Below are 20,898 nucleotides of genomic sequence, written 5' to 3'. Positions count from 1 at the left end.
TAACCTCCCATTGAGATCTAGCTCAGGAGCAGTGTGGGCTGGAAGCCCGATGAGATGAGAATATCCAGGTTCTGAACTGATTGTACGACTTGTGTAGATGTCATACAATAAACTACGTCTTGGAGGTTTTCCTTAATGTACTTTTTTAAAAAAATTTTGTTTCATGTATGTGGGTACACTGTCGCTGTCTTCAGACACACCAAAAGGGCATCAGATCTCATTACAGATGGTTGTGAGCCATCATGTGGTTGCTGGGAATTGAATTCAGGACCTCTGGAAGAGCAGTCGGTGCTCTTAACCACTGAGCCATCTCTCCAGCCCCTTATTGTACTTCTTTAAGGAAACTTGTTCACACAGCCTAGTCAGTATACATTCTGGTTTCAAGGCTCAACTTCCTTGTGGAGAAGATGCATGCATGCTAAGCAAGTGGGCTCAGCATTCAGCTACACCCTCTACAAGGCTCTATTCCTGAGTGCTGATCCTTTAAGTCCCTCTAACAACCTATAGTCGTAAGGCCATAGGCCTTATTTACTTTACTTACTACCTGGGAGACCTGAACCAAACCTTCCTTCACCTCCTGTAGATTGAACCTCAAGTTCTCTTAATGTTGATACTCAGCTTTTAAACCAAGTGTCTACTTCATATTTCTTGTCTGGGTCAAGGGCTGAAACTCTAGCTGATTGTCATATGGTTCTGGCCAACTTTGTGTAGTCAGTATAATAATACATCATACTGAACTTATGAGGATGAGTTTATTTTGGATCATAATTTCAGCTATAGTAGGTTGGCTTTGTTGCTTTGGAACCTCAGTGAGGAACATCATGATAGAAATCAGGTAGTAGTTACCCAAAGCTGCACACTTAATGATTACTGGGCAGGAAAAAGCTGAAGCCCCAGACAAAATGTCAATTTCAAAAGCACACTTACACTAGGCACTATCTCCTACAGCAGTGGTTCTCAACCTGCGAATCATGACCCCTGGAGGGGGTCACATATTAGATATTTACACTACTATTCATAGCAATTGCAAAAAAAAAAAAGCAGCAACAAAATAATTTTATTGTGGGGGGTGCCACCACAACATGAACTGTGTTAAAGGGTCATGGGATTAGGAAGGTTGAAAATCACTGGCCTAGACGTTCCACCACCTTTAAACAGTGTCAAAGGAGCCTCTACAGAACACTCAAGACCAACTACAGCAGATTCCCCAGCTGCTGTACATGCATCAGTCCAGTAAGTTACACGGAGTTGTGTCCCCTTTTGGGAACTTGCACGTTCATTCACAGAGTACTTCAGTACTATGTATCTGCCTGCCTGTATATAGGAATTTACATTGCTGAGATACGATATCCAGTGTACTTGGACTATGCATTTCCTAGATGAGATAGGCAATAAAAATATATACTAAGTGGTGATAAGTTCTGTGAGAATCTGAGGATTACAATTACGAATAGAGACCTAGACTTTTTCCCTTTAAAGATCAGAAAAGTCTGTGAGTATCTGCATCTGTCTTAGGTCAGGAGCTGGCAGAGCCTCTCTGAAGATAGCCATACCAGGCCACTGTCTGTAAGCACATCTTGTCCTCCGAAATAGTGTTGGGGTTTGGTGTTTGTGGATGGAATGGATCCCAAAGTGGAGCGGTCTCTGGATGGCCTTTCCTTCAGTCTCTGCTCCAACTTTTCTCTTGGGTGAGTGGCCCCATACCTCAACTGGAGGCCATACCTATCTACTGGAGGTGACCTCTTCAGGTTCTGTCTCCCCACTGTTGGGCATTTCAGCTGTCATCCCCATTGGGTCCTGGGAGCCTCTCCCATCCCCAGCATCTGGGACTTTCTAATGGTTCTTCCCCCAGTGCTACATAATACTATTCATTCGCCTGGCCCTCTGGACTCCCCCTCCCACTCAGGTACCTACCAGCCTCTGCCTCCCATGATTATTTTGTTCCCCCTTCTAAGTGGCATTGAAGCATCCACTTTAACCTTCCTTTTTGTTAAGCTTCATATGGTCTGTGAGTTGTATTGTGGGTATTCTCAGCTGTTGGGCTAATATCCACTCATCAGTCAGTTCATACCACATTGTCCTTTTGGGTCTCCTTACCTCAGTCAGACGACTTTTTAATTCTATTTACCTGCAAAATTCATATAGTACTCATTTTTAATAGCTGAGTAGTATTCCATTGTGTAAATGTACATTTTCTGTATGCATTCTTCACTTGACATCTGGGTTGTTTCCAGCTTCTGGCTATTATAAATAAGGCTGCTATGAACATAGTAGAGCACGTGTCCTATTATTATGGTGGAACCCTTTCCCCTTCCTGAAACAGGGTCTCACATGGCCCAGACTAGCCTTGACTTTGCTCACAGGACTTTTAATAGGCCTTCAAAGTACTTAAAGAACCTGTAAAATCAAGTGGTAAATTTTGTTTATGGATTTTTTTTTTTTTTAAAGACAGGGTGAACGGGAATCTAAAGGTTCTTTGGATTTAGTTGTATTGGAAGGTGTTTTGCTGGGGCAAACATGCGATTGCAGGTGTGGCAAACGTTTTACCAGAAAGTAAAAGTTTACAACCCAGAGAGCACCTCCCAACAGCTAAGCAGTATTTTACTCCATCTTTCCCTGGAATAGCTTTATTCCATATATAACTGTCTTATTGCCCAAAAATCGCAGGAAAGGGCCCTTTTAGCACCTCTTCCATTTTATGAGTTTCTTCTACCTCTATTCTCAATTTCTTTAGAAGCACAACAAGCAAATACCCCCAAACAAACCAGGGTTAAAGCATGGGCAAGGACCTAGGGTTTCCTCACCACTGTAAAAACCAACACAACAAAGTTCAAACACATTCCTTAGCTGGAGACTCATGTAGCAATGTACTTACTGAGAATGTCCAGAGCACGCAGCGAGAACACGTTATTAACATGCATAATATTTTAATTTTTAAAGTGTCAACTCCAAATGTCAAGCAATACTATTGATTTATAAAAGAAATGTTATTACCACTTAGAAATAATACTCTTTAAAAAAGTTTATTTTTTAAAATTATGTGTGTTGGGTGGAGGAATGCAACAGAATCTGAGAGCAGGTGCATAAGGAAGCCACGGGGTCAGATCCCAGGTTAAAGGTTATTTATTGTGAGGCAGTCTACATGGATGCTGGGAGCCAAACTCAGGGCATCTGCAGGAGAGCCACACTGGTTCTTGAACCACAGACACATTGCTCCAGTTCCATAATTACATATTTACCCAACAATGACTATATAGAAAGCGAGATGTAATTTAGCAGCGTTGTGCCAAGATCCCCTCCCCAGCAAATACAGGGTCTCAATACACAATTCAGGCTGGCCTTGAATTTAGTGATCCTCTAGAGTGCTAAGGCTACAGGGACATATCACTACATAGAGCCAGAAAATATTAATAATATCCACTGACAATGTACCAACTCATAAACGTTGAGGGCCATTTGCTCCTTAGTAAACTGAATTGTTTTCTCTGATGTGAAATCATTTTGCTTGATTTTTTTTTTTTAAATCCAAACTAGGAATATGTAACTTTTCTCCTACAAATTAAATTGCTTTATTACAAATTGCACTCTCTGATTTTCTTATCAGCCTGCTTTAAGGATATCCACGTGTTCAGTTTGCTCGCTCGAAGTTTGGCCCACACCAAATGGTTGTTTAACCCAAATATCTGAGCAGCAAACTGGGCTGATCCTTCTGGAGAAAGTATAGTTGAACAGCCAATACCTATTGGTTCAGAAAAGAAAAAGACAGAAAAATTAAAAAAGAAAAAGATGGTAATAAACCCAAATCCTATTTCTTAAAGATGCATACTTAAGCACCTAAGCATAAAATAATTTAAAAATTATAAAACCTGACTTAAAATAGTAGGCTGTGGTTAAATATGTCATCAACTATTAACAGGTGAGATTGTATCTCAAAATTCTGGTTATACACACAGTACAAAAATTTCTCAAGGTCTTACCACTGGGCAGTCGCAGAGATGACCACACATCCTGAGCACCCCAGTCTGCTGTGATTGGGGGACAGCTGATAACCGGGTATGCAGTATTACCAGACATCACTGGGCCCAGTCCATTGCTCCTGCCCGCCACTGCGACAAATACAGTAGGTATGCCATCCCCTATGGAAATTTTAAGACAGTCAGGTCCTTCTATTCTTTTTTCCAACAAAAACAATTGCTAGGTACAAACAGTGCAGGGCAGGTGAGACAGCTCAGTGGACGAAGGGTGTTTGTTGTCAAGCCTGATGACCTGTGTGCCTCTGGAACCCCTAAGAGAGAATCAACTCTTGCAACTGGTATATGCATCTGCACACACATACAGTAAAAATAATAAAGAACGAACGAGCTTTAAATCTTTAAGTAGTTTGCTATAGAAAAAGGTATTGAGAAGGTATTTGAACTTACTTATACATGTAAGTTCAAAATGTATTGTTCATTTTGTCACTTAAGTGTATTGTAAGCAAACCTCGGCAGAACAGGTTTGCCTATTTCTGAGATGTGTTGTGTAAAAGGAATGTCATGAGGTAAGTGAGGGAATGGCTGCCTCAGCTTCCTTCTGCTATTCCTGCTTAGACTCAGCAAAATGAAGAATTTCACAAACTGAACAGCTACCTTTCATGTTGAATTGTTTTTTAAGTGGTGCCAGGAGACTCATTTAATAGGAATTAGAGATTTTGTAGACACTTCCTTAAATTATAGTGTCTGGGTGCTAGAATATATTTCGTATAGCACCCACAGATGAAGTGCTTAACATGCTTAAGACTTAATCATTAGGCTCAATAATTGTCAATATCAAAACACAGCACCAAAAAAGTGCATATTCACACTTCAAAATCTTTAAGAGCCTGGCTATATCTAACAGAGGGTCTTGTTCTGTAGCCCAGGCTCACTCTGAATTCACAATAATCCTCCTGTTTTACCTTCCCAACTGTTAGGATTACAGGTGTGATACCTACTCCTGGTTTTATGCGGTACTGGGTATTGAATCCTGGGTTTCATACATGCTGAATAAGCACTTTTTTCCAACTGACCTACATTATCTCAGTCCACCTAAAATTTTATCTATATTTTTTATTTTTTTACTGGGAAAGAATTTGAGTCTCAGCTTATTAAAAGGGTCTGAAATCTCGAGGGAATCATTTTTTTCTTGTTTAGAACAGTTCTGTCAGGCTGAAGAGATGGCTCAGTGATTAAGAGAACTGACTGCTGTTCCAAAGGTCCTGAGTTCAATTCCCAGCAACCACATGGTGGCTCACAACCATGTGTAATGGGATCTGATGCCCTCTTCTGGTGTGTCTTTAAAACAAAAACAAAACCAGTTTTCTCGTGAACAGATTCCAGTATTTTATATCATCGATATCCTATCGTTTATTTAATGTACTATCTACTGAAACTATAGCTTTCTTATTTGCTTCCAAGAAACCAGACAAAGATGCCAGAGAGGCTGTGCTGCTTCGGCCTCCTCCTCCACTGGGCACACAAGTGTCAATGCTAAGGAGAGCTGCTACGTAGACAGGAGACCACACTTCCTCACAGCTCCAGTCTGTTTTCTCTCATGCTTGTTCTTTCTAAAAAGTTCTTACATGTATGGGTGTTTTGCCTCTATGCTGTGTGTCTATGCACACGTGTGCGGTGAGGCCAGAAAAGGGTGACAGATTCTCCTGGGGCTAAGCTACATGTTCTTAAGTCACTGAGCCATGTTTACAGAGATTATTTAAAAAATCATGTGTGCCTGAATGAGTTTATGCATGCAGGTAACCACAAGGCCATAAGATGTCGGATCTCCTGGATGTGACGTCGCAGGCAGTTGTGCGATGCCTGATGTGGGTGCTGGGAATCCAGCCAAGGCAGGCTTCCAGATCCTCTCTACCTGTACTGTGAGTTTTCCTCTTGTTCTTTTAGAGGCTTCTAAAGCATCCCTTCTAAAGATTAAGTATAAAAGTAGGGGGCAGTGGTTAAGAGCACTGGCTGCTCTTCCAGAGGTCCTGAGTTCAAATCCCAGCAACCTCATGGTGGCTCACAGCCATCTGTAATGGGATCTGATGCCCTCTGCTGGTGTGTCTGAAGACAGAGACAGTGTGCTCATATAGGTAAAATAAATGAATCTTAAAACAAAAGTATATGTATGATACATGATTTTCCTAAAAAATAGGAAAGGCTCTTTTAAGCACGTATTTTAAAATCTTTTATCCAAATCAGAAATAACCGCAATTCTGTAGTTATTTAAAGTTTACCTTCATATTCTGCTTTAATCCTCAAAGTTTCATCTGGTCCTTTATGTGCAGATGTTACTCTAAGTTCACACGGAATCCCAAAGTTTCCACAAGCCTTCTTAATTTTTTCACAGTGACCAAGGTCAGAGGTCGACCCCATCAGCACTACCACCCTGCACTGACTGTTTGACTTGAGAAGCAACTGGAAAAGAAAAACAGGACTATGAAAAATGGGTGACAGTCAATGTAACCGTGGTTTTTCTTTTCTTTTTGTGTATGTCAGGATGTTGAGCCTGGATGTTATATAGCCTGCAATTCCTGTATTCTTACTTCAAGTACCAGCTAAATGGTTTTCCTATTTTTCCTTACGGTCTCTCTCTCCCTCTTCTCTTCCTTCCCTGTTTGAAAGGGTCTCAAGCAGCCCACCTGGACCTGACTGACACTCACAGGTAACTGAGGATGACTTTCAACTTCTGATCTCCTGAAAGCTGGGGTCACAGGCTTACGCCACCACACTTTGTTCTATGCAGTCCTGAACAATAAAACCCAGGGCTTCATGCATGCTAGGCAGGCACTTCTAAACTGAGCTCCATCCCCAGCATGTGTGTGTTTTTGTTTTCATAGACAGTAACACCATTTAGAGCAGGCTGGCTTCAACCTCAGAGATGCCATACCTGCCTTCCAAGTGCTAGGACTAAGTTTGTGCCACCACACACAGCTGGCCTTTTCTTTGTGAACAGAACAAAACAGATCACTCAAAACAACAAACTTGGCCAACTACAACAGCAACAAACTCAACAAGGCACTGTGGCATAAACTGTAATCCCCACACCATGGAGGCAGGTCAACCTGGTCTACATAGTGAGACCCCCTCTCACAAAACAAAACAAAAGAACGCATTCCAAACCCACTGCCCTCCTAAGCCTCTCAATATTCAGAGAACAGTAGCAAAGTATTCCAGGCCAGAGCCCTTAGCACATTGTGTTCAATGTTTAAATCGTAGTCAACCAAATTAGCTTATCAATCTGCTGGTTGGCTTTTTTGAATAGTAGATGTAGGTAAGTTGGAAATACTGGTCTATGAAGTGATTATGATTCAGATGAATCACGCTCACCTTTCATGGATTCACAGTAGTAATAAACATTTAAGTGAAACGGGATCTCAGGTTTCCACACCAGCATCTGGGAAGGGCATGACTAACTCAGTGGCAGAGTTCTGGCAGAGCAGTACGAAGCCTGCTGTGATCATTCCTAAAGCAATCCATTTGTTCAAAGTCACTGAAAACAGAACTTAAAAGGCCTCTCTTTTTATTCTTTTCTTTTTTTTTCCAGCCAATTTCACTCAATCAGGTTCCACACACTGGCCTTGAAACCCTCTATGTCTTAGCCTCCAGAATAGCTAAAGTTGTTGGCAAGCTCCATCATGCCTGCTTTCAAACATTTTTCATTTTTAATGTGTATGTATGTATGGAAGCCTCAGAACACCTTCAGATGTCCCTTGGGTGCCACCCAGAATTTTCTCTTTAAGTTAAATTTTTTCTGCTTATTTTTGTGAATGTACACGTGCAAATGTGAAGGAAAAGAACTTTGTAAATTTGGCCTTTTCTGTGTATGTGCTCTGGGGATTGAACAAAGTTTTGGGATTGTGTAGTAAGTGATTTAAACTCTAAGCCATTTTGGTCAGCCACATCTTTCCTCCTTCCTTTTTGATGAGAAAAGAACTGTTGGTTGTTGGTGGCTTGGAATTTGCCAAGTATGCTGACTAACACGGGAGGACCTCGGGGTCCTCCAGCCTCCGAAGGCCCAACTTTGGGATTACAAATGCCTGCCACCACATTTGGCATTTTCTTTGTTGTTTACATGGAGAATTGTAAGTCAGGTTTTTGATTTTGTAAGGCAAGCAAGCACTTTACCAACTACTGAGCTAGTCTGTCACCCCACGACATCATGAGATAAAATGCAACAGGTTTGCTAGAAGAATTACCTCCACTCGGTCTGCAACCCACTCAAAGTTCTTCTTTACCATCTGGAGTCCTTCCGGAGTTACTTCTTTGAGATCCCGATAAGACTAGAAAATAAAACAATTTAGAAAATTACTTTCTTCTGCTATCTTTTTTTTTTTTTTTGTTAAAGATTTATTTATTTCATGTATACAAGTACACTGTAGCTGTCTTCAGACCAGAAGAGGGCATAGGATCCCTTTACAGATGGTTGTGAGCCACCATGTGGTTGCTGGGAATCAAACTCAGGACCTCTGGAAGAGCAGTCAGTGCTTTTAACTGCTGAGCCTGAGAAATGACTTTTAAAACTAAGCACTTATCAATAAGACTAATATCCTTTCCCCCTTCACCTCTATCACAGCTTGATAAATAAGGTCAAACACTACATACCTGTTTGTCTTTCTGCTGGCTCCGATCTCCTGATGGCCATAGTCTCCAGGAATCATTATCTATGACATCAGCAAGAACAATCTCTTTGGTGGTTACATCAACGCCAAACTCAATCTAGAAGCAGCACATTGCCAAGGAAATAATGTGAAAATGACAGAGTACTAAAGACACTTCTTAGTTACGACGTTTACTTTTACATTGCCTTATTTTATCAATACCTTCATATCAACCAGCGTACAGTTTTGGGGCAGCCAGGATTTCTCCAGAATTTCAAAAATAGCTTGTGTGGCATGACTCATGATATCCACTTCAGTTTGCCCTATAACGAGTCCAGCAAAACAAAATTTTGCAGCAATGAGTTGCTCCTCAGACCACTGTGGGTCGTTATTGGCATCGTCCTAAGGATAAGGCACAGAATAGTTAGTTTAAATCTTACAATTTAACTTTCCAGAATATGTATCAAAGAATTGCTATTCAATCTAATCTCCCAGAATATCCTATGATTCAAGTAATTATTTAAAGTCTACTTTAAATTTTTATCTTTCATTTCTGTCTGTGTGTCTATATATGTGCTACGCGTGTAAAGAGGAAACCAAATTCTGGTTCTCTGAAGAGCAGCAAGTGCTGCCTTCTGCCATTCTGATGCCAATTTGACTGCTCCTAACAAACAAAAAAACATCATTACTTTTCCTTTTTAAGTCTATGTGTGTTTTGCCTGCACACATGTCATCTGTACACCACGTGTGCCTGGTGCCTGTGGAGGGCAGAAGGCTGTACTGCATACCTAGGAACTACTAGAGTAGCTGTGATGTCCTGTGGGCTAGGACTTGAACTTGGAACAAGTGCTCTCATACTGAGCCATCTCTCCAGCCTCTGCTTTGTTTATTTTTAATTATTCTTAAGTTCTTAGATGAGCCATTTCTTCTAGGCAATGAAATAATTCATTCAAATCTGCCCATTCCCTTGCATATGAATGTTTTCCCTACATGCATGTGCATCACACACAGTTTGAAAATAATGTCAAGTGTATTTTTAATCAGTTAGCTGTATAAGTTGTTATACATTACAATTAAATTTACAAAAATCCCAGTAATGGGGAAGCAGAGGCAGGCAGATCTCTAAGGTCAAGGCCAACGTGGTCTACAAAGCAAGTTCCAGGGCAGTCAAGGCTACAGAGAAACCCTGTCTCCAAACAAAACACCAAAGTCACAAATTCCTGCAAACTCAAAACCCCTTTCCCTTCCTAAGTAAAAATTTCAAATGCAACAAACAAAACAAAAATCTTTCTGAACAAGGTCCGATCGCACGTCTCAGGCTGGCCTTGAAATAGCAATTCTCCTATACCCGTTCTTTCCTATACATTTTATAAGTAACTATGGGTGTTTTGCCTGCATGCATGACTGCTCCCGTAGGCCTGAAGGGACCGTCAGATTCTTGGAACTACAGTTACAAGCCACCATTGAGTGCTGGGCTCAAACTTGGGTCCTCCCTTCCGGAGGCTCTAGACGGCTGAGCCACCTCTCCAACCCATTACTTAAACAGTAGGCAGGAATGTACCACCAGGCCAATGTACAAGTAAATCTTTTTAAGATGCTAACTTTCTTCTTGATTTCTGCTCATTTAAATTTTTTTTGTTAGCCCATCTTGTCAAAAAACATTTTCACAGACCCTCTCCCAACACCTAATTTATCATTGCTAATGTAATCCTACATTATCAACATAATTTCTAGTAGGATACATATAGTTTCAGAGGCTTCAATGTTTAACATTTTGAGTTTTTAATTCTAAGTCACAAAAGCGATTACCTTGAAGAACATCTCTACTTTTGGTGGATAAAACCTATACCCCTCCTTCACACCAGGGTTCCTTTTGAGAAAAGATCCAGTGGCGATTCTTCGGCATACCCACTCAATTGGAATCATTTCACACTGGGGTGCAATGAAAGCAGTCTCCCCACATTTCTTGGTGAAAGCAGTTTTTATACCTACACATTGACAATAAAAGGGGGAAAAGCAATGAAGTTTTTTCTTTTGAGGAAGGTAGATAAGATCTAAAACTCAAAGTTTTCATTCTTCAATTTTCTTTCAATTTCTTTTGACGTGTATTTATGTGTATGTGCACACATGCATGAGTGTCAAAGGACCATGCATATGGTTGTGCGTTTGCATGCATGCATGCACACATGTCAAAGACCAGTTCTCCTCCCTCTTTAACATAATTTCTGGGGGCCAAACTCAGAAAGCTAGGCTTGTATGGCAAGTACCTCCTGAGCCGACTCAAACATCTACCAAAGAAGATGCTGCCATGGGGTTAGAGAAGGCTCACAGGTTAAGAGTGCTCACCACGATCCTTAAGGACCAGAGTCGGTTCCTATCACCCATGACCAGAGGCTCAAACTCTCCTGTAACTCTAACTCCAGAGGATCCAATGCCTTTGGCCTTCTATAGCACCTGCACTCACACACAGACATACACACACACATAATTAAAATCATCTAAGGTTAACAAAATAAGATGACTTTTTCTATTTATCAAACAGTAGTTTCATTTCAGTATCGCATGGCAAACCATGCATGAGACCTAAAGACTGGTGTTCAGCGTTTTACACTCCAGGGACGCATTCACCTTCAGGCGTCTCCTCCTCTACTTATCTAGGTTTGTAGAAGCCACGTAAGTCATCCAAGTGGCATCAAATGACCTCTGAAGATAGCGTGACTAGAGAATTCTAGTTCTGCAGTTTGGTATCATATTAATCCTTATAGGCTGATCTACCTTATCAATAGCCCTAAACTCTGAAGATACTTTTCTTTAACTGCCTAAATAATCCCTGAGAAGGCATCCATCAAGTACCGTCTGGAACACTGCAGCTATTCAGTTTTGAGGGAACCCAGCTTGCTTCTCTGCTACTTTTGCTTTATGTGGTGACCTTGGAAACGAACGACTTCTTTAATAGTTGAAGCCTGCCACATTCCAGGCCTGGAGAGCAGTTAACAGCCTTTGCAGGGCGCTGGATGTGGTTCCCAGCACGTGCACAGCAGTTTACCAGCACCTGTAACTAGTTCCATGGGACTGGACACCCTCCTCTGCGCATACACATAAACCAAACCCCAACTGCCCTTCCTTCACACCCCATAGACAACTTCTGATTTTGTTTCATCTTTTAACTTCTCCAATGGAAGAAAAGTCTTCTTTCTTTAACTTTTTCACAAGTTCTTCCCCTTAGAACAGGATAGGAAGGCACAGTTGCTATCATGGAATACTTCTCAGGGTTTCCAAGCAGAAGAGGGACTTACAGTTCTGCCCTGTCCTCAATGGGGCAGAACAAAGAACAACTGTGCAGCACTCCAGGGAGTGAATTCAGGCTGTTATTTGGGGCTGCTAATACCAGGAAGGCGTCTTTTAAAATTCCCAAGGCTAAAGATGGCCTTGTAGTGGGAAATTACACTGGTGACTCACATGGCTGATAAAAAATTGTAGGAAACTGTTTCCTTTGAATTTTCTCACAGTGGGAGGTAGTTTGAATGCTTGGTTCCCAGTTGGCACAACTCTTTGGAGGGGTGGCCTTGCTGGAGAAAGTTTGATACTGGGGCATTTTCAATATTTCGAAAGCACAAGTTATTCTCAGTGTGATGGTCTATACATACTGGCCCAGGGAGTGTAGCCTTGTTGGGGTAGGTGTGTCACTGTGGGTGTGGGCCTAATACTCTTGTCCTAGCTACCTTTGGATCAAGATGTAGAACTCTCAGCTCCTCCAGCCCCATGGCTGTCTCGATGCTGCCATGCTCCTGCCTTGATGATGATGGACTGAACCTCTTAAGTCAGCCCCAATCAGACTTAAGCCTGGCTCTAGAGGTTTCAGAGAAGAATGTTACTATATGCTCTAGAGACTATTTCTGTGATTTTTTGGTGGCTGCTTTTTGCCCTTGTCTGAAGAGTCATCTGAGGCTACGATAAAAAGATTTATATTCAACTGCAAAGGAAGTCTCAGAAGAGCCCAGCAGAGACTGTGTCCTCTGTTCAGTCTCATGGAGAGCATTTGAACAATCATAGCAAGCTTAGAAAGGAAAAATATAAAATATATGGTTCGAGTATTAAAGGGGCACCAAGAAGTGAAATGGAGCCGAATCCTTTGTCAAGAATATTAAATTGAAAAGGGAGTGGTGACCTTGGGGAAAAATCCCACCCAACTATTTGAGGTTCAAGCTTGGTGGCACACACCTTAAATCCCAAGAGACAGGCCAGCAGATCAGTGAGTTCAAGGCCAGCCTAGTACAGAGCAAGTTCTAAGTAATCCAGGTAGGACATTACATGCCTTTAATCCCAGCATTCAGGAAAGTCATGTAGATCTCTGAATTCAAGGTCAATCTGTAGAGCTCCAGGATAGCCATGCTAGACAGTGTGAAAGAGTTGGAAAACAGAAAGCTGGTGATGATGTAACAGAACAGGGAGGCCATGTTCCAGCCTCAGCAAAGAGCAGCTTTGGCCATGTGTCTCTGGCTTTATAGTCAAGAGGAGGAGACTACCAAGACAATTGATGCTGGTTAGCTGGAGCTAAGAAATTAGTGGTGATTAAGAGACCAGCATCACCGAGTTGAAATCTTCTGGTGTTTTCTGAGAGCACAAAGAAGCTGTGTTTCAGAGATAGCCAAGGTTGTACTTGTGCTGCAGCAGTATTTGGTAATGTCTAAGAGTCACCTAGGTGGTACTGGTTTTGAAGGCATGAAGAGCAGCTGAGGCTTGACACTGTGAGAGGTCAGGGAAGGCCATTGGAGAAGGTGCAGCCTCAGTTGCATTTGATGGCCTGGAACCATCCTTCAGTCATGCAAAGAAGTTGAGGCTTGGCACCATGAAGAGAGCCTGTGAAAGACTACTGGTGAAACCCAGTTGCAGCAGCAGATCCCAGTACCATGGGATGATCACCAAGAACAGCAATGGCAGTGGAGTGGATCAACCTGAGCTTAGAGTGCTACAGTGGGCAGAACTGAAGTTCCCTCGCCTTTGGAGGAGCCCAGAAGATCATGTGTGGATCCCAGACATTGAACCAAGGTGTAACACTAAGGCATTGTATTATTGAAGGGAGACTCCAAGATGTTCAAGATGCCAGAGCTGTGGGTTATCTGTTGAGGAAAGCTGCTGACCGAGTAGAACCAGCACAGGAGGAAGAAATTTGTTATAGTCAACAAAAATGGGAAAGGAATTGGAGACCTGAAGACTGCTGACATCAGACATGGAGATGCAGAGTTTAGAGTTTGCCCAGCTGGTTTCCAGTCTTGCTTTGGGGATGACAGTTAAGTGACTGGATAGATCTCAGGAAAGATTTTGAACATTGTTGAGACTGCTATAGACTATGGGGGCTTTGGAAGTTAGACTGAATGCATTTTTATTATGCTATGGGTTGGTATGGCCCCCATAGACTACTGTGTTTGAAAAAGCCTATGGAGGCCAGGGAGTGAGAATGTGGTGGTCTGTATATGCTCGATCCAGGGAGTGGCACTATTGAGTGTAACCTTGCTGGGAGTAGGTATGGCACTGTGGGTGTGGGCCTTAATATCTTTGTCTTAGCTGCCTTCTGATCAAGAGGAGGAACTCTCAGCTCCGCCAGCTCCATGGCTTCCTGGATGCTGCCATGCTCCTGCCTTGAAAATGGACTGAACCCCTGAACTTCTAAGTCAGCCCCAATTAAATGTTGCCTTTTAGAAGAGTTGCCTTGGTTATGGTGTCTCTTCACAGGAGTAAAACCCTAACTTTTACACCCAGTTTTTTGCCTCCTACTTGCAGTGCAAGCTCTTAGCTATTGCTCCAGTGCCATGCCTGTCTGCTGCATGCTCCTGCCATGATGGTTATGGACTCCCTGGAACTGTAAGCCCCAAATTAAATTCTTTCTTGCCCTGGTTGAGGTAACAGCAAAGGAATCAAGACAGTGGGCAACACTGAAGTTTAAACCTAAGGCTTTATGTGGGCTAAGGAAGTAGCTTTATCACTGGGCTATCCTAGCTTAAGCATCCATCTTTAGAACCTAAACACCATTACTTCCAAACCAGGAACCTGTTACAGTGAACCTTAAAACTCTTTTTATATGCAGCTTAGCCTGTGAGACATTCCTAACAGGTCAATTCAAACACAGCCATCTCCCAGAGTTACCTGCTTTAGATGTAATAGACACAAAGGGCACTCACCAGCTTCCTGTAACAACTGAAATATGCAGCTGGTGATCTTATTGGAGATGGCGGCTTTGCCTTCCAGGTGGTTCTTTCTAGCTGCATTTCCTGCTGTAATCTGGTCCTTGGACTGCAGGAGGACTCTTCCTGGACTGTCTAACAATTCATAGACTTCCTTTGTTTTACCCTCATAGAGCTTTCTCCCGATGTTCAGTACTGTGGGAATAAAACAGAATTATACCAGATTCTAAGATTTCCTGAATCGTAAAGAATCCATTAAAAATGATGAATCACTGCATAGACAGTAGTAAAAAAACAATAAAAACCACTTACACAGAACCTTATACTCATATAATTGTGTGTTAGTTTAATTACAACCTTAGAGTTAGAAACAAGGCTCAGAGAAGTTGAGGTCACACATGGCATATTCCGACCTAGAAATAATCACGGATCATCTGGTATCAACACCATGCTTTCTCTACCAGCTTGTCTTTGAACTGAAACAACTAAAATTATTGTAGCCATACTAGTATTTGTTGTATACACAACTACAATAGATTATTTAAACTAACTCACAGGAAGAGAGTGCTTTATTTCCAGACATTTCATAGCAGGCTAAATGAGAAAATTCAGAACAATTTCTTCATTTCAAATTAACCTAAGAGGTTCCTTTGCTTATTTAAAAAAAAAAAAAAGAATCAGGTAAGTAGTGGCGGCAATGAATGTGTGCACAGTTCACTGGAGCTTGCCCAACATGTAAAAGGTCCAGTCGAAAGTCTAGCACCGAAGGAAAAACAAACAATTCCAAACCAAAGGAAAACTTTGTGAAGTTCTGAAGCTAGTTCTCCAGCCCGAGGCGTGGGGACACCGACAGGTTCTCCTTGGGTTACATTTCCATTAACCCAGCTGAGGCATCTCTCAACCTTCTGCCATCACTACCCTCTGCATTGAGGAGTAAGAATCTGGAAACAGGGGGGCATTCTCCTTTCCCGGGGGACAGGGTCTCACCCCACAGTCCTGGCTAGCCTGGAATGCCCTTCCTAGACCAGACTAACCTCAAACTCTAATCCATTTGCTTCCCACTGAGATTAAAGATACGTACCACCAGACCAGGCAAAACCATCTAACTTTAAGTTACTCATAAGACCTAAGATACTAGATGCTAATTAGAATGATTTAGATGAAAATCAAAAGGAACCAAAGTTTAAAGGTATTAGGATAGTTTTTCATGTTCTTATCTGCAAAAATAACTTTATTCTTCTGTAAGTAAATGTCTCCAGGCTCACTGCCTCAGCCTGCTAACCTTGACCTGGTCCTGGAAGCTTTTAGTCTCCCTACATTCTAATCTTGGCCTAGACTGTTTTCAGCCTCTGAGACTTCCTGCTGAATAAGCTCACCCTTTCTAGTTCTGAGCTCTGTAGCTGGGTCACCTCAGCTGCTCTGGCTCAAACTAGTCTCCAGGCTGACTGATGCAATCTGGCTTTTTTCCCTCTCCTAAACTGCTCTGCTTGACCTCAGTCTAACAACAATCTGCTCTAATCTCCTGGCCCCTTCTCATTTCCTGGTCCGTTCTATCTTCACCTGTGTCTAGTCTGTAGCCTCTCTTCAACCTGTCCCAAGAAAACTGACTCCTTTTCTCTGCACATCACCGTAAGTAGCTTCCCTTTTTTCTCTCTTGTGAGAGTTGGGCACATCCTATTTAGTCAAGTCTTTCTGATTCATCAGTTTGTCTGCCACTCAATTAGATATCACTTTCTAACATGGGTGCTTCCTTCTACAAACTATGTTTACTGTTTGGTATTAAAGATATGTGCCACGGGCTGAGCTACATCACAACTAGAAACAGTGTTCTTGGGTAAATAACACATCCTTGAGGTTCACAGTGTGATCAGACATCTTGTAACATTTATCCTCAGTACTTTTCCAATTTTACTGCATGCCAGGGACTGTGGACAGAGCAGCATTTGAAGTCTAGTTTCTGCTCTCAAGGGACCTAAGTCTTTTAGAAAGCTGATATAAATAAATCGTAATAAAAGGTTGAGACAATGGGATATCATAGTCACAGCAGGACCACCTTACAGAGAAGTCTAGGACAAATCAAAAGCTGAAAGAGACCTGGAGAATGATCAGAATTGTCAATCAGTAATTAGGAGGTAAGACCAGGTAGCCAAGTCAAGGTCAGCACTTAGTGTTCTAGGCACGTGTAGATTGGTTGTGATTAAGAAGCAACCAAGTAGATAGGAAAAAACAAATAATGGATACAAGAGGACAAGTCCTTCTTGAATAAAATTTTAGTTGGTCACAACTATGTGAGGTGGCCTTTGGAGTGGCCACCACATCAACTATACTCCTGTGACTTGTTAGGAAGCTTTCCTGTGGTTTAAAACTATAAAAAGGTCATCTTGTAAAAAACTTAATACACCATTCATGCCTACTTGCTTTTGGGTACCTGAGATTACAATTCTAATTAGCACTAAATAAATGTAAATATCCCCCCAACTAAGCTAATTTGATTCTGGGTTGACACTGTTGACTAAAACTTGGCTAACAGTTGCCGCTGTGTGGTTCAGTGACGTAAAAGATGAATCAGCACTTTCCTAATTCAATGTCCATTAGAATTAACAAAATTTTAAAAAGCCCTGCAGGGTCTAACTCCAGTTTTGAGCTGAGCTGTAAATTTCCTTTCTAGAACTCCAACTTCCTTAATGTTTGTGTCCTCTCCCAGGCCTTTTGAAAATCTCCGAGCTCAGCCTGACACTGTTGCCCATCTAGTTCATTAGTCACCCACCAGCCATGTAGACTTAACCCAAGAACCACGGGGCCGCTGACTACTAAGGAGCAGCAAACAGCCACAAGGTACTGACTTAATACGGAAGACAAAGGAGTTTCAGTCAAGACTTTTATTTAAAGAAAAAAGGGGCTGAAAGAGTGAAACTGCTCCGAATTCAGTTCACAGCAGCTAGCTACACTGGGTGGCTTACAGGCACTGCAGCTTCAAAGCAGACCTGGATTTTGTACCTGTTCTCAAGCGCACAAAACCACAGATACACAATGAACAAAGTAAAGCAGAGGCCAGAGAGGTTGCTCAGCAGTGAATAACTTTCACATAGGACCCAGGTTCAGTTCCCAGTACCTACATGGTAGTTCACAACCATTCTAAACTAAACTCTGGATGTGAACACCTTCTTGGGCCCTTGTCCACACAGGGACACATCAGATGTGGGGAAGAAAGAGGTTAGATTCTAAATTTTCACAAGTTCTGGCCCTAAATCCCAATTTGATAGGGCTGTGTCACCTAAACTTCGGTGTGTGTTTGTGTAGGGGGTGGGGGGTTCTTTTGGTTTTCATAGGTGGGAAAAAATGTGTTGAGGCGCCCACACGATTTGCTTCATTATTAACCTAGAAACTTGTGTTGTTCCAAGACAGTGTTTTATTAGTATAAAAGGTAAGAACTACCTTTCCCGAGGCTCTTACGATGCAAGGACAAAATGGTAATGTAACTATAAACCTATCAACTAAAAAGTGGATAAAGTAAACTTTGCCAACCATTTTGGCACTCTCTGAAATTGTTACTAGCCCATAATCCCAAATTCCTGAGATTGCAAAGCAGCACTTGACCAAAAATTTGGGACCTGTTTTCACAGTTTAAACTACTAAGCTTACAGCAAAGGAGATTATTGGCATATTAGCTTTACCAATGTAAACAAAAATTCTGCTAGGTTTCCCCGGTTGTTTATCTGCTTATTACAAGGTTTCTAGGCACGTTTCGTTAGTTTCTGGCCATTTCTCCAGAGTAGCTTCCCGCTCTACTACTTTCCTCCAGTCCCGGGAACATTTTTGGGCATTTAGGGAGGCTCTGGGTGCTTAGTGGTTTATCGCACGTCTCCAAGCGCTTGGACCACGTGTTCAGGCTCCGGGGCCCAGGCGCCGTCTTGGGGAAGCCGACCACGCACTTTGCCAGAAGGGCTAAGATCCAAACGCATGTGCGTCAAGCCTGCTAGCTTTCGGAGGGCTAGGGGCACCCAAGCGGGTCCGAAAGCAAGTTACTCACCTTCAGCTGTCGCCATTATCCTAGGTGAACTAGAGGAGCAGACCGCGCGGGAAAAAGAGGCAGCGATCTGGAAAACAAGAGAGATCACAGGATTAGAGGGCGGGAAAAGGGAGGTGCAGCCCACGGACACGCCCCAGAGAAGCAGCTATTAAAAGTTCAGCCCTGCAACCCACCAGCGAACCCAAAGCACTCGGCTGGCTGCTCGGGGCAGGAACCGCGTCCCCAGGCTTCCCTCCACGCAGGCGTACTGACGCGACCCCGCTTCCGGCGGCCCCTCCCCCGCAGTCCGCGAAAAGTGGCGCGCAGGCTGCGGGCCCCCGCCGGCCGGAGAGGTTTCTGGGTTGGATCGGACCAAGTCCTGATGGCCGGGGGACGGCGTGAGACCAGGGACACGCACGGCTCAAACTTTCTGAGGGACCAACGCGATTAACTACGCTACTCTCATCACCTACGCCTTGGGAGCGGGAAAATAACGGAGTCTCCCACGTGCAGGAAAAGCAGCGATCCTGACCTCTGCCGCGGAGGATTAACCCCAGTCCCTTGACTCCATAGCTCCGCCCCCGTCCCGTGTCCTAGCTGATTGGCCGGGAGCTGGAGTAGCGCCGCCGCAGTAGCGAGATACTAGCCCGCGGGGAAGGAGGAGGCAGTCTGTAGCTCGAGCCTCTGAGGCGCTCTATAGCGGAGCGGACAGCTGGTTGGCGCTTGGACCACGCCGCAGCAGCAGGTCCCTCCACGTGCTTTCGGCGGCGCCATGGAACTGGAGGAGTCGGGGATCCGTGAGGAATGTGGTGTGTTCGGGTGCATCGCTTCTGGAGACTGGCCCACGCAGCTAGATGTGCCACATGTGATCACTCTGGGACTCGTGGGGCTTCAGCACCGGTGAGCAACAGGATGAGGGGTGGGGGTGGAGTGGCAAGTATTTGCTCAGTTCCACGAGCCGCTTCCCAGCTCTGTGCTGCGGGCACCGTAAGACTAGGAGTGGATCAGGCTAGGAACACGGTGGATCAGGACTAGGAAGGTGGATGGAGACTAGGAAGGTGGGTCAGGGCTAGGAGGGTGGATGGAGACTAGGAAGGTGGGTCACGATTAGGGTAGCTGGATCTGTGGAATCAGGACCAGTACCTACGCAGGAGATTGACCAAGTGGGGGTGGGATACACCTTGCCTGCATAGACATTAACGTAGCCTGTCGCATTCCTCCCGAATGCTCTTTACTGGTAAACCCCAAGAATGTGCATCTCTCCCCGCGGTTTTTTTTTTATGCTGGAGTTTGCTTACACTAGCCAGGTTGGGAAGGGATCGTTAAGATCTTGAAACTAGACTGAGTGTTCTAGAGATAAGTAAGCTTCTGTAGGATGGTGGTGCTGAAGGACCTGCAACACTTGAAGTTTCTTTTGTTGTTATTTTTTGTTTTTGTTTTTGTTTTTTTGTTGTTTTGTGCCCAGAGCCTTGCAAGCTTTGTTTGCAAGGGCAGAGCTACTGGTCAGATTGTCCAAGTTTGGGTGCCACATGCATCGCTAATGATTGATTACCTTTCCCTTAACCACACTTAACCTAGAAGTTGTCTTTTTGCATTTTCCAGAGTCCGGAGTCTTTGAATTTCCATTTCACATTCTGTATACTCCTTATTCATTAAAACGCATCTGGGGTGAATCACACAAAATGTTTGAGTCTATCTTGAGAAAAGGTTATAAACTGAGCAGGTTGAATTCACGTACTTAGGACTAAGCACCCGTGTGACAACTAATGAAAAAAGGAAGGGTATATGGATGATTTTGGAGGATGAAAGGGGGAGGGGAAGTGATGTAATCAATTATAATCTTAAAAAGCTAAGAGGTGGGAATGTGCTCACTGGTAGACTTACCTAGATCAGTGGGAGCTGTAGGTTCAATCCTTAGTATGTGGGGTTAGTCAGAAGATTATGCATATAACCCAGAAGAGAAATTAAATGATTCTGAGGAGCAGTAGTGAATAATGTTTTAAATGTTGTTGTGAATATCCCATTAGGAACAGTGGGAATGAATCTAGAGAATTTTAGAGGACAGATTAGGGACTCCATCTTTTTCTTAACTG

At 43.1% G+C, this 20,898-nt stretch overlaps 2 protein-coding genes across 3 annotated transcripts in view; one reads left to right on the top strand and one right to left on the bottom strand.

Annotated features, from left to right (window-relative positions):
• Nucleotides 1-3,509: 3,509 nt before the first annotated feature.
• Nucleotides 3,510-19,361, bottom strand: Paics (phosphoribosylaminoimidazole carboxylase and phosphoribosylaminoimidazolesuccinocarboxamide synthase). Of its 2 annotated transcripts, none has more exons than XM_032916614.1 (10): nucleotides 19,279-19,361; nucleotides 18,827-18,893; nucleotides 14,794-14,991; nucleotides 10,424-10,602; nucleotides 8,837-9,016; nucleotides 8,619-8,732; nucleotides 8,213-8,296; nucleotides 6,251-6,431; nucleotides 3,978-4,136; nucleotides 3,510-3,739 (listed from the first exon to the last, which is right to left on the bottom strand). In XM_032916614.1, exons 2-10 carry the CDS (start codon nucleotides 18,840-18,842, stop codon nucleotides 3,573-3,575), a joined length of 1,278 nt encoding a protein of 425 aa, XP_032772505.1. In that variant the 5' UTR covers nucleotides 18,843-18,893; nucleotides 19,279-19,361; the 3' UTR covers nucleotides 3,510-3,572. The 2 variants fall into 2 exon arrangements, with proteins under 2 accessions (XP_032772505.1, XP_032772504.1); XM_032916613.1 differs by lacking the exon at nucleotides 19,279-19,361 and adding an exon at nucleotides 19,000-19,104.
• The window catches only part of Ppat (phosphoribosyl pyrophosphate amidotransferase), a 34,211-nt gene continuing 32,335 nt past the window's right edge, over nucleotides 19,023-20,898 (top strand). The window contains exon 1 of the mRNA XM_032916612.1: nucleotides 19,023-19,705. Coding sequence (XP_032772503.1) covers nucleotides 19,578-19,705 — 128 coding nt within the window. The 5' untranslated portion in view covers nucleotides 19,023-19,577. The remainder of the gene's footprint in view (nucleotides 19,706-20,898) is intronic.

This window comes from Rattus rattus, chromosome 11, assembly GCF_011064425.1.
Source record: "Rattus rattus isolate New Zealand chromosome 11, Rrattus_CSIRO_v1, whole genome shotgun sequence".
NCBI classification, from domain to species: domain Eukaryota; kingdom Metazoa; phylum Chordata; class Mammalia; order Rodentia; family Muridae; genus Rattus; species Rattus rattus.
This window is presented reverse-complemented; position numbering and strand designations above follow the sequence as displayed.

Coding starts and splice junctions, on each gene's coding strand:
- Paics (XM_032916614.1), bottom strand. Junction 9,017..10,423: donor AAGTAGAGATGTTCTTCAAG/GTAATCGCTTTT, acceptor CCTTATCCTTAG/GACGATGCCAATAACGACCC. Junction 8,297..8,618: donor GCCAGCAGAAAGACAAACAG/GTATGTAGTGTT, acceptor TTTATTTTCTAG/TCTTATCGGGATCTCAAAGA.